Source organism: Bombus terrestris, chromosome 7 (genome assembly GCF_910591885.1).
Source record: "Bombus terrestris chromosome 7, iyBomTerr1.2, whole genome shotgun sequence".
Taxonomy (NCBI): Eukaryota; Metazoa; Arthropoda; class Insecta; order Hymenoptera; family Apidae; genus Bombus; species Bombus terrestris.
Window position 1 is genome coordinate 18,328,374 of NC_063275.1, and position 12,268 is coordinate 18,340,641.

The 12,268-nt window shown below is 38.6% G+C and overlaps 1 protein-coding gene across 3 annotated transcripts; it reads left to right on the forward strand.

Moving 5' to 3' along the window:
* Window positions 1-8,088: 8,088 nt before the first annotated feature.
* On the forward strand, window positions 8,089-12,080 carry LOC105665972 (glycine-rich cell wall structural protein). Of its 3 annotated transcripts, XM_048407742.1 has the most exons (6): window positions 8,344-8,625; window positions 8,715-8,840; window positions 9,059-9,120; window positions 9,227-9,540; window positions 10,280-11,090; window positions 11,229-12,080. In XM_048407742.1, the coding sequence occupies exons 3-6, from the start codon at window positions 9,059-9,061 to the stop codon at window positions 11,362-11,364; spliced, it is 1,323 nt and encodes a 440-aa protein (XP_048263699.1). In that variant the 5' UTR covers window positions 8,344-8,625; window positions 8,715-8,840; the 3' UTR covers window positions 11,365-12,080. The 3 variants fall into 3 exon arrangements, with proteins under 3 accessions (XP_048263698.1, XP_048263699.1, XP_048263700.1); XM_048407741.1 differs by lacking the exons at window positions 8,344-8,625; window positions 8,715-8,840 and adding an exon at window positions 8,089-8,336; XM_048407743.1 differs by having other exon boundaries at window positions 8,344-8,840.
* Window positions 12,081-12,268: the final 188 nt, after the last annotated feature.

Sequence of the window (12,268 nt, forward strand, 5' to 3'; positions counted from 1 at the left end):
CACTATGGCATACATACACACCTTGTACATATACGAATAAAATCGGATGCTCTTTCTTTTCCCAAAAACGGAAGGAGATCACTGAAAAAGTGATCGTAAAATTCCAGTAAAAGTGAAATACATAGTCTACTTTCCTTTACTGCTGTAATTGGGATTCCCAGAAGCAAAACTGACCGACTCCACTTTTTGTGAACTTGTCGATTTCATTGCTACATGATCATACAAGTCTCCACACAGGCAAACGTCATTCGATAAAGTTTCAAACTGTGTGAATCGTCAAATATCTCTCTTCCGTAATTCTATTACAACCTTGAAATTTTCATGTCTCAATCTCACTCTCAACTTCGTTTTAGCAGATTTTTAATACTTTAAAAAAGATCTCTGACGTAAAATTTCGCGCTTCCATACGTTCTTCAAACTTAATATTAATTATAAATTTTTTAATTGTAAGAAAGAACATAGAGCAACGTGAAAAAGCCGAATCGAAGATGAGAAGAACGTAGCAGGGTTACTTTATCAAGTTCAAATACTGTTTTAAAATTCTATGAAAACTATCGAAACAACTACAGGCAAGCGTGAAACAGGCTCAATGTAGTGTCACGGTCCAGTGATCAAGACGGATGAAACGATCGGCTGGCAGCCTCGAACACGAATAAAAGAACGATCGAATGCCACGGTCGCGAGGACCACATCTTCCTCGTTTACTTTCACTCCGAGGTCCGATGACCGGCTGAACGTTCGAAAGTCGAGAAAGTCGCTCTATCGCGCGAGGATGCGAGATCCTCTTGATCTTTTCAACTCACCGCCTCCACCTTGCCTGTCGCCCGATCCTCTCGATTTCTGGGAAGACACTTTATTATTCTGGACGAGTTTGCGTGTAAGCTGAAAGGTCAACGAGCTGGCCTTCCACTTTATTCATGATTTTTTCGTGATTTCAGTTTTCCACGGATATTGCATTGCACGGCAGTATTGCAAATGGGATGAAATTTTTCGCAAATTCTCGAATATTTTCTTTATTTCGTTGTCCTTTCTCATGAGGAAGAATTATATTTTTCGTTTGAATTTAGACTTTGAAGAAAGATAAAGAACTGCGAAGCGATCTTTTCATGGATTGATTGTGTTGTTCGTGGTATCTTAAATTGAATTATAAACTTTTGAAATTTTTCAAAATGTAATTTCTTTGTCCTGTTTCATTTGTTACAAAGAAAAATTGAAGACGATCTTCCGAGTCCTAAGTTAAATTTCATATAAAAATCGGGAAAACAATTTTGATTAAAAATATTAAAGAACCACAGCCTTAGAAACTTTCGATCAAATATCAAAGCCCATGAACCGTAAGCAGAACTTGATCCGGGCATGAATCAATAAAATGCAAAATTTTTCAGAAATATTTCAAAGATTTTTGATCGATCTTAATCACGTCCCAAATTTATTAATAAATTTCACGGATTTATTTTCATTTCTCAAAAGATCAGAAGCCGATGGATACTTTATTTAATTCGCGAAAATCATTGAGATTATTTACCTTAAACTATTCCTTAAATTATTAAGTTACTTTCTTAAAATTTTCTTAGAATGTTGTAATAGCATATCCACCAAGAAAGTATCAGGAAAGTCATATTAATTCTAAGCTTTGTTACTTTACGATAGAGCACGTCAACATAAATTCTGCTGCGACATAGCTACTTAAGAGCCTGACAAGAACAAACAAATAGTTGTTCATCAAGTACAGTTGTCTGAAAGAAAACAGGAAGACAAGAGAGTACAGGTTGAACGAAGTGGCAAGGGCCATTTTCTTCTCTAAACGCTATTGGAAAAGCGGAAACAAACTGCGTGTAATTATTTCACTGTACTAAACGTTGTTCCACGTACATTTTTCGCGTCATCATCACGGCCACTTTGCATTTCGTGGGAAAGCGAAATTTTTCTTTCCGGTAAATTTACCGGAACACGTGCAGTTTCTATTTGAAATGGAAATGATCAAGGAATATCAGCAAGCTGACTCATTCAGGCGCTGCAACGAATGTGCATTCATTCGCCTAACTGATCGATGATTAAACCAACGAATTGAATTAACGTCGTTGAAAGTTTTTGACGGTGTTCGTCTAGCAAAATGCCAGCGATTATATAAAGTGAAAGAAGAAAGTTTTCTAAGGGGATGCTCAGGTGTTTCCTTGAAATTCAATAAACTTTTATTAGCAATAAAGTTGAACATTTTAAATATCGAGTACTTGTCCACTTCTGCTAATGTTTCGTAATATACACAGATGACTCAAGAGTAACTTAAGTGAAATATCTTTATCTTTATTTTCCCACTTATTTTTGCATACAGAACAATCTTCTGCCTGCATCGTGGAAAATATATATAGCAGAGTACAGAAACACAGTCGAATTCTAGTTCAATAAACCCATCGACCCCAAAATTTCTCCATTCTTAACTTTCTTCGTCGATCCACAACCACGTAGTTTTACCCGGAAGAATTGCTTGCGGCTAAAGTACGAACCTCGTACCAGACAAATCAAAATGAAAATCACGTGAAATTTGATACGTATGTAATTTTATATTTAAAAAGAAAATCGTTCAAATTTCCCCAGGAAATATCATAAATCTATGAAACTCAAACGAAAAAAGTTATTTTTACTATTTTGGTAGTTTTGCTATTAATCGATGCTTCTGTGAACATCTGTTCGATCATTCTTCTTGCAGTAACACCGACAAGGAAAGATCCTAGAGCGATCTGAAAAATGGCAACGTGCAAACGACACAGGGTAGAATTTCCAATTCTCCCGTCAGGGGAATCTCTCTGAAGACCGGAACACGAAAATGGAAGAAGTGAAAGGGTATACTGAAGTTACCTCGAGTGCAGAGTCTCGTGCGAATATTCGATCTCTCCTCTTGTCCCTGCGTTGCGTCCTCGTCCATCTTCTCTCCCTGGTGTTCCCTTTTCCGCTGGCTCTTTTCGTGTATATCTCGCCACTTTCTATTTCGTTCCCTGGCAACAGCCGGTCATTAAAGCGACCAGCGCGCATAAATCAGCTCGTTAATTATCCAGGAACGGAGCCATCATGCGCGTAATCATCGTGCAACGATAGCAAGGTTGCGCGATGATCTTCAGCGATCTTCTGGATCGTACTGAACTTTAATTGTGACAGGACTTCCTGGTTTGTGATTTCTGGGGATTCGTATGTGTACTTGATTATAAGGCAGTTAATGAAGATTAATGGACAATTAAGGAGGAATTATAAGATAAAGATAGAAAAAGATAGATGTGTAATATAAGATTAGCAGAATAGATAACGGTAAAAATAGAAAAGAAATGGTAAAAGCAATGGGTAGTGTAATATAGCTACATAATAGAAGAGTTTAAGTTACTTCATTTGTAATAAATATGTATGTACATATAGGGGAGTTTGAAAGAGTATGCATATATGTTTGAACAAACTTTCTGTTCAGTATATTCCCTTGATATGATGCTACCTGGTGCTTCTGATGCTACGAACTCGCGAGTCTTTGAGGATTCCTATGCCACTTTTACTCTGTCATTGTAGAGAAGTTGATGGGAATTAGCTGGACGAAGAAACATTTCTGAAAGCGAAAGCTGTTTTACAATCTATTGTTTCCGTGTTTGACTTTGATCGCAAGGCGGTTTGCCTATCTCTCTCTTTGCACTGTGGTAATTGACTGTAATTGTAAACGATCTTATAGAGAATAATAAGAGTAATTTAGTGTACCTGACGTTAAAGAAAACGAATGACTTAATAAAGAAATTCCAATGATCGTCATTACGCTTACCCGAGGCGGGCACAGTAATTTCCTGTAAAAAATGTTTGCCAATTACGTAATGTTAATTACCATCATTATCAAGCTCAGAGTCAAGATTGTACAAGGTCGTACAAGGTCAACATCGCTTTTATGTAAAAAGATGCGAATAAAAGAGGACACTCACCTTCTATGTCGTTTAGCCATATAAAGACCAACTTGTAACTTGCAACAATAAAACTTGAATCGATCGTAGATTCTGCGGTGAAATCCTGGCTCGAGCAGTCTTTGAACTATCGAATAGGTGCGGTATCGATTAAAGATCACTTTCTTTCGCACGAGAGTAAACAGTGTTAGGTCGTTTTACGATTAAAAGCGGGATGCCATTCGAAATTTATTCGAACGCTACCGTTCTCTCCGCTCACTTTGCCGCTGATCAACCCCATCGAGAATGTCAATGTCGAGATTCCTATTCAGTTTCACCGATCATCGACTGTTGGTCAATGGTTGCACGTGTTTTTAGTTACGACGTGATTGCCTTTGAGTTGAAACGGTTTAACCAATTTGATTCGCCTTTATCTTTAATCGCGGGACGACATTCTAAACGTGTCTCTATTGCTGCGATTCTACCGAACGGGGTTGCTTCTACGTTTATCGAAGTCTGTGATCCCTTCCTTTTTTCCTTTTCTTTTATTCTTTTTTATTTCTTTTTTTTTTTTTTTTTGATCGACAGTCGATGAAGGTACAAGAGCGTTCTACTTTCACAGCGATATTTTTCTTAAAACTATTCTCTTTTTTTAAAGTTAATTCACTTCGTCTGTGAAATGAGTCCGTTGATTAGTTGAACGAATGACGCAACTAAAAGAAAAGTACTTTCTTCACGATTTAATTTCATTTTATTTTAAGTGTTTAATTCTTCGGAGATAAAAAATTCAAGCTAGAAAATCACGAGTCGTTCAATCATTTAGCAACATCTCTATTTGCGATATTAATTTTGCTATGCGATGGAACTTTATAAATAACTTTCTTTTAATGCTGACGAGTCGCGTGCCGTCACCTTTGCGCGTTTAATTTCTCTTGTAGCTGGCGCAAGCGCTTTGTGTTAATTTGTTGCTTAAAAGTCGTTGCCAATCTAACAGAACCTAAAATTCATTTTTACAAACATCTCAAGAATGCAAATTCTTTAGATGTATCGTTATTGCAGCAAAGCGATTTCCGATCACGTGTTCATGTTACATAAAGTAATCGGTCAGTTCGATTAGAGAGGTTTTGTAGGTTGCAGCATCAAGTAAGAGTACTCCTAGAGAGCACGAAAGTGATAGTCGGTGATGGAGTGATTTTTAACGAAACCAAACTGGTTTCTGGGGTATTTAAACTATTTACCTGCCGGATGTCTTTGTGAACTTTTAAATAGAGCTATTACTCGAAGTAATTGTATTTATACTTAACATTATGCAACGTTTCCTTTCTTATTTTTTTCTTTTAATTAACAAATCAGCATGATTCTTCGAACTCCGTATTATGCATTTTATAACACGAAATCGCTTTTAGAATCGTAATAAAAACGTTTAAAAAATGAACTATTCTTGAATATATTTCATATCAACACCGATCCTACTACTTTCTCCTTGTAAAATTAAAATAATTTATTAAAACAATCAAATCGATTATTCATTTGCAAATCTCATAAGGAAACGAAATTTTCTTATAATTCGTTATTTCTGTCGTAACGCGAAATCAGTGGCTTTCATTTGTTTTGCAAAATTTGTCCATTTATTTCTCCCATTAAAGAGCGAATAAATTTACCACTGACCAATTTAGCATACATGATTAATAGATAGGTTGAGAATAAACGCGATATTAATGTCAAAATTTGATGTTAAATTTAAATTTTTTAATTCGATTTTTAAAGTCGATTTCGAGGAGAATGAACTGTAACCTTTTTAGAACCAAATTTAACGGGACGAGAAGAAAATAGTAACTCTAATTTTTTCTCAGATTTACATATATGAGCAGACATTGAATTTTAAGACTCTGAAGAATTTCAAATCGCTTCGAAATTAAAGTTAAAACGCTCACCACTAAATTTCGTATTCCATTATAGCGATCCAAGATTGAAAGAAAAAGTGAGTAATCATAGTAATAAACTTCGTACAATACCAATAGTTCAGTGTATAATGCGTATCTTTGAGTATGTCGCGTTCTCTCCGCTCTATTTTGTAGTGGAACTCAGGGAAAGCCTAACAAGATATCGAAAAAATTCTGGCCGCCGATTTATGCAACGACCTTCGAGGAAAGTAAATTGATGCGCGAAGACGACGTCGAGCATCGTCGCCTCGATAACGTTCGCATCGTGGCGAGCGTAAAGTGAAATGGAAAACGCTACTTTTTGCCAGACCGTGTGTGCACCGAGCGTAGATTATATCTCCCGTGAAACATTGGAATACCTGTTTCGATATTGCACGTGAAAGAGGATGTGAGAGAGATCGAGGAGACAAGCGGATGGAAAAGCTGCGACCAGTTGCAATTCTCCTCTGAACCTTAGAAACATTAATGAATACTTGTACGTTTCTGCTTTTTTGTTCGTAATTTCTCACCTTATAATATATAATAACGATAAAAATCAATTTATTTATTAGAGTTACGGACAAAAAAGCAAGGTGAAACTTGATATTTGCCTGATAAGTTATGATATCTTCGAACTTTCTTTTGCCCACCACCGTACAGTTTACACTTTTTAAGGGGTGTTTTAAGGAACTTGTTGGACAAATAGATATTTTGAAATTTTATTTTATATTAAAGAGGAATTTGCTGTAATAATGGCATATCGAGCGCTGGCAAGACTTATTCTTTTTAAACACACGAATAATTTTTTTCATAAGTTATATCAAAGAAAATATTACGAAAATAACGTTGGGATTGTAGATTCTTGTAAATTGTGAATTTGTGGATCACCGAGAAAAGTAGAAATAATTTATGTGTACACCGATCCGATAGTTCTATTATACAAGAAGGAGAAAAAGATTCAGGTATTCCTAAAGGAAAGAATAAAAAGCAGTGAATTGATTTTCTAGTCGTGGAATTGGCTTCGCTCCTAGAAAATAAAAGGCACAATGAAAGAGTGGATTAAGAGATTTACAGCGCTTACTACGGCTCGTGGGAACTCAACTATAGCCATCGAAATGCCTTCTCACATTCAATTAGAATACACGTGGATTTTTTACGTTCTTTCACTCATTGTACGGTCGATATCGAAGAAGTAGGTTAAATACGGACGTTGAATCCTCTGCGATTCTTTGAAAGTATATCAGCGTTACTTGATAACAATTACTTTCATATTCCTCGTTGATTCTTTCCAATTTTAACAATTCCATTTTTCCTGATTTTAACATATCGCTATAGAGCCATTGATGTTTATCATATTTTTATTATCTAAAATATCAACACATCAATTTAAGATTAATTTTCACTTTGATGAATAAAACAAACCTTTCTCCGATATATTAGACATCAATCTCTAGAATTTCCTTCGGCTACACACAACACTTGATAATTAAATTAAACACACAACCAACTGTTTTACACATATATCAACGTTCATAAAATTTCATTCGACTGTAATAAATGGCAATTAAATTTTCCACTTGTTCCGATTACTCAGCAATTCAAATTACCTAACATTCGAAATATTTTAATCAATTCACGCTATAAAAACACCACTATAGTTTCTCCAAATCTACAATCCTCTCATTGTTCATGAATTATTAATTACCACAGAAACGAGTTCTTCTTTATCAAATTAGAATAAACTTCCATTGAAGTTTCTCAATGAAACACAATGCAGTCCGAAGGCGATAGAAATTGAATATAATTTCCAACCTCCAAGAATTCAATTCTACCTAGTTCATCAAATTTTTAATTCCATATAATTCACCATAAATTCATTCTCTTAATTCTCACGTTTCAATTCAATTCGATACCGATGCAGATTTAAACGGACAATAAAAAGAAAAATTCGTAAATGTATCCTCAACCCTGCAAAGCTCAATTCTAACTAATTCACCATAACAGTCTCGACTCAGAATTTCAGTCACTACCTCGAAGGCAGACCAGAAATGTCCGTTTCTACATGTCTCTGAAGAAAATCCCAGAAGCTCGGCCATCGGCGATTTCCTGGTCACCTTAGAGGGCAGCAATGCCGAAAACCGCCCGAAGCGCGAATTTCTCTGATGTCTCTGGGTCACGGCCGTTTCTGCATGTATTCACACACGCACACGCACACACACACGAACACGTACATTGATTGCTTTTGAAACGTGTAGGCTCGAAGCGTGGCCGGTGTGCACGAGAGCTCGAACACGGCCACCTTCGATTCGAATCTCCTCCGCTGGTTGGGCAAACCGATCTTCATCGTCTCCCCACCTGCCTCGCTCTTCCGGTACTTCATTCGGCCTCGCTATATATATAGCCAGGATCCTTGCTGGATATATATGACAGTGTATTCCTGGCCACAGAATCGAGCTGATCGAGAAAGGGACAGGAAGGGACCTGGTGCACCATGCAGCTCGGGATCAGTGTAAGAAGCAAGGATATTCGTGCTGATGAGATAATCTGTTGGATTTTGGGTGACGGATCTGTGATGGCGAGATTCGATACGCGGTTGTGATACGCGACTAGGGAGTTTCAAGTTATCGGAGTTACATTTGTGATAAGTTTGGATCCGGGGGATGGTTAGATCGATGATTGAGTGGTGGAGTGTCTTCGTGATGTTAGGATAGTAGAGTATTGTAGATGGGTTACTGGCTGAATAATTGAGTCGTGTTTTAATATCGTATTCATGATGATATACTTATGTATATAGCAAGGTAATTAATAAGTAATTGGAGAATGATTTATTTTCTTCTATTAATGAATCGAAGAGATGATATGATAGAGGTCAATTTCATGATACTAGGACGATAGATTAGCGAAATTGCCGATGGCATCGTAATTCTACAGAAGGTTAATTTTGGAACAATTTTAAAAAGACCAAAGAGTTTATTGTAATAAACCCGGATTATCAGCTGTGAATAGGGAAAAGGTACAGAAAATTTTGGGTTTCTACAGCCTCCATTAGTTTACATAAATTATCTCATAGAATTTATTATATAATTCGAATAGAAATTATTATACGGCTTTGCATTTCTCAGGGGTAAAATGTCAATTTCACATATTGGCCACCCATTTTCAATCTTCCGTAATTCTACAGAAAAAAAGAAAGGAGCAAAAAATGTACTAATGAAGTTGTTCTATTTGCAGATGAGGTGCTTGATCTTTGCGGCAATATTGACCGTCGCGCTTGCCACATTTGGCAAAGAGCAGTAAGTACACATTAGCAATTACACGTAGCCGCAGGCGCCACTAAAATCTTATTACTATAAGAAAGATAATAATCTTAATATGCATGTTCAACCATTAACTTTTCAGCGTACACATCAGAATCCACGTACCGGAGATAATACAGCATGACGAGAAGAAGGTTATTAAATACGAAGATCACGGTGGACATGATCATGGAGGAGGAGGTGGAGGTGGCGATCAGACTATAATAGTCACTTCGCCTGGAGGCGGTGGAGGCCACGGAGGCGGTGGTGGTCACGGAGGATTTGGCGGTGGATTTGGAGGTGGTTTCGGAGGCCACGGAGGAGGTGGCTTTGGAGGTGGACATATTAGCATTGGAGGTGGTGGTCACGGTGGAGGTGGTCACGGAGGAGGCCACGGAGGTGGCGGAGGATTCGGAGGTAAAACTTCAAATTGAAAATGTGTCAAAATGATTACTGTCGTTTTTATCAAAGCAAGCATAGCAAGGATATAAGCAAAGAATTTTCATCAATTTGGTGAAAACTACTATCATCGAAAAGGCACGCAGAAGCTCTTGTTGCGTTTCTCGAGTCGTAAGAGATAATGGTAGAGTAGAGCATCTTCTCACGTTCTCTTTAACCAATAGCGATATCTGGTTGATTTGCAGAGAATGCGTCCCCTGTTTCCCCTCGCGCTCCTTCGTAGCCGTAGAACTCGTTTCGTGGCTTTTCACTTCCGGCTCGTTTCGAAGCCGAGAATTCGTCTTACGTTCACTCATACACATGTGCAACGTTACAAACCCATCCGCATACTTCATTGCCGTAACCGTGTCTTCGTACTTCGTGATTCTCTTTGCAAGGCTGGACGTTGACCGTGATTTTATTAGAAATCCCATTTTAGTCGTCCTTTGCTTTACTTTAACTTCAAAATTTCATGCATTAACCTTCTACAAATAGTATTCCTTTTTAGAAAATATTCGTATTAAGATCCTTTTTTCTTATTTTTTTTTATCGTAGAACAATTTATAATTAATTATAGGCAGATTTAGAATTGATTACAATTACAGTACGCTTATAACGAATAAGTGTACCAGACAAAGTATCATTAAAACAAAGAAAAAATAGCATCTTTTTTTAGATTAGATTACTTCCAAATGAATGAATAAAAATATTATTCCAGGTGGTCACGGAGACATCATAATATCCAGTTCAGGTGGTGGCCACGGTGGTGGAGGCTACGGAGGCGGTGGTGGTGGATTCGATGAACATCACGGTGGCGGAGGATTTGGAGGAGGAGGTGGATACGGTGGTGGTGGAGCAGCAATCATCGAACATCACGGTGGTGGAGGATATGGAGGCGGCGGTGGCGGTGGTGGTTTCGATGCTCACCATGGTGGCGGAGGATTTGGAGGCGGTGGAGGACATGGAGGCGGCGGTGGTGGAGGAGCGATCATCGAACACCACGGTGGTGGAGGATATGGAGGCGGCGGTGGTGGAGGAGCAATCATCGAACACCACGGTGGTGGAGGATATGGAGGCGGTGGAGGATATGGAGGCGGCGGTGGTGGAGGAGCGATCATCGAACACCACGGTGGTGGAGGATTTGGAGGCGGTGGTGGCGGTTTCGATGAACACCATGGTGGAGGAGGTTATGGAGGTGGCGGTGGTGGCGGAGGATTGATCATCGAACACCATGGTGGTGGTGGAGGCTATGGAGGCGGTGGTGGCTATGGAGGCGGTGGTGGCTATGGAGGCGGCGGTGGTGGATTCGATGCACACCATGGCGGAGGAGGTTTTGGAGGAGGCGGTGGATATGGCGGTGGCGGTGGATATGGAGGCGGTGGTGGAGGTTTTGATGCACACCATGGCGGAGGAGGTTTTGGAGGAAGTGGATTCGGTGGTGGCCACGGTGGTGGCGGCGGAGGAGGTGGATTCGGTGGAATCGAACACCATGCCATTAGTAACAGCATATCTTCCGGCTTCGGAAGCAGGTAATAAGATGTTCTTTTTCTTAGTATTGCTCTTAACCCTGATATTGAAAGCATCTGTATATTTCCTGAGCATAATTTCGCGCTTAATGTTTTCATTTGTAACCACGTTATATCTTAATAATTAAATCTTTATTTCAGTGGACACGGTGGAGGCGGAGGTGGATACAGTTCCGGTGGTGGTTACGATTCGTACTCAAGTGGTGGTCATAGTGGTGGCGGTCATGGTAGTGGCGGCCATGGCGGTGGTTTCTCAGGCTATTACAAGAAAAAATAATAGCGATTGACGAGTCAATGTCGTGTTTCCGATCGGTCGGTTTGACCGATTTCCGACATCGTGATGATCGCGTTATTCCTCGTGCCGCGTTCTCATCACGCGACCATTAACGTCACGTGACTGTCGATCGCGATTCATCGACAACACTCACTGCTACATAGCAGGACGCTAATTCAGAACGATCGTTTCGATTTCCCCTGATTCTCCTCGAGATACTTCGAGGAAACTATTTGTCATTTCCACTTTCGTTTTTAAACGAGTTGGCGTTTACTGTTAAACGCAGCAGAGAAAATGGAAAGTTTAGAAATTCGATCGAACGGAATTAGTATCGTCATAACGTTTGCAATGTCGATTTAGCATGTTAAGTGGATTAAACGGATCTGTCGGTACATCGTGTATGAATTAGATTAACAATAGAATAATTTACCGAGAATTTAGGAACGAGGAAGAATATTTCATTCGTGTATTATGGATTATATGACATAGTTTCGATCACCAGAAGATCGACTGTTCGTACAATTTCGTATAAATCCTGCATGACTGCGTTTTACAATTAGTTAGTCTTTAATGACTACTCGCGTGCGCTTCGCAACTGCGACGCATTTACCTGATTATTTTACTTATCGCAGCTATTGTGTTTTGTATATATTATACGTTGTGTAAATACTATTCGTTTACTGTTATTTTTAATAAATTGATTTATTTGTATTTTGTAAGTCATGAGTCTTTCTTTATATCCCATAAGTGGAAAATGGAAACATTTGCTGTTTTATACTTCTTACACTTACCATACGCATGATTAATCAGCTGATAATAATCAGCTGAAGCAAATCAGTGCACCATAAGTTACATATAATTGAAAATAATTATATCAGCCTACTTTTTTCAGCAATATCGAATCCTC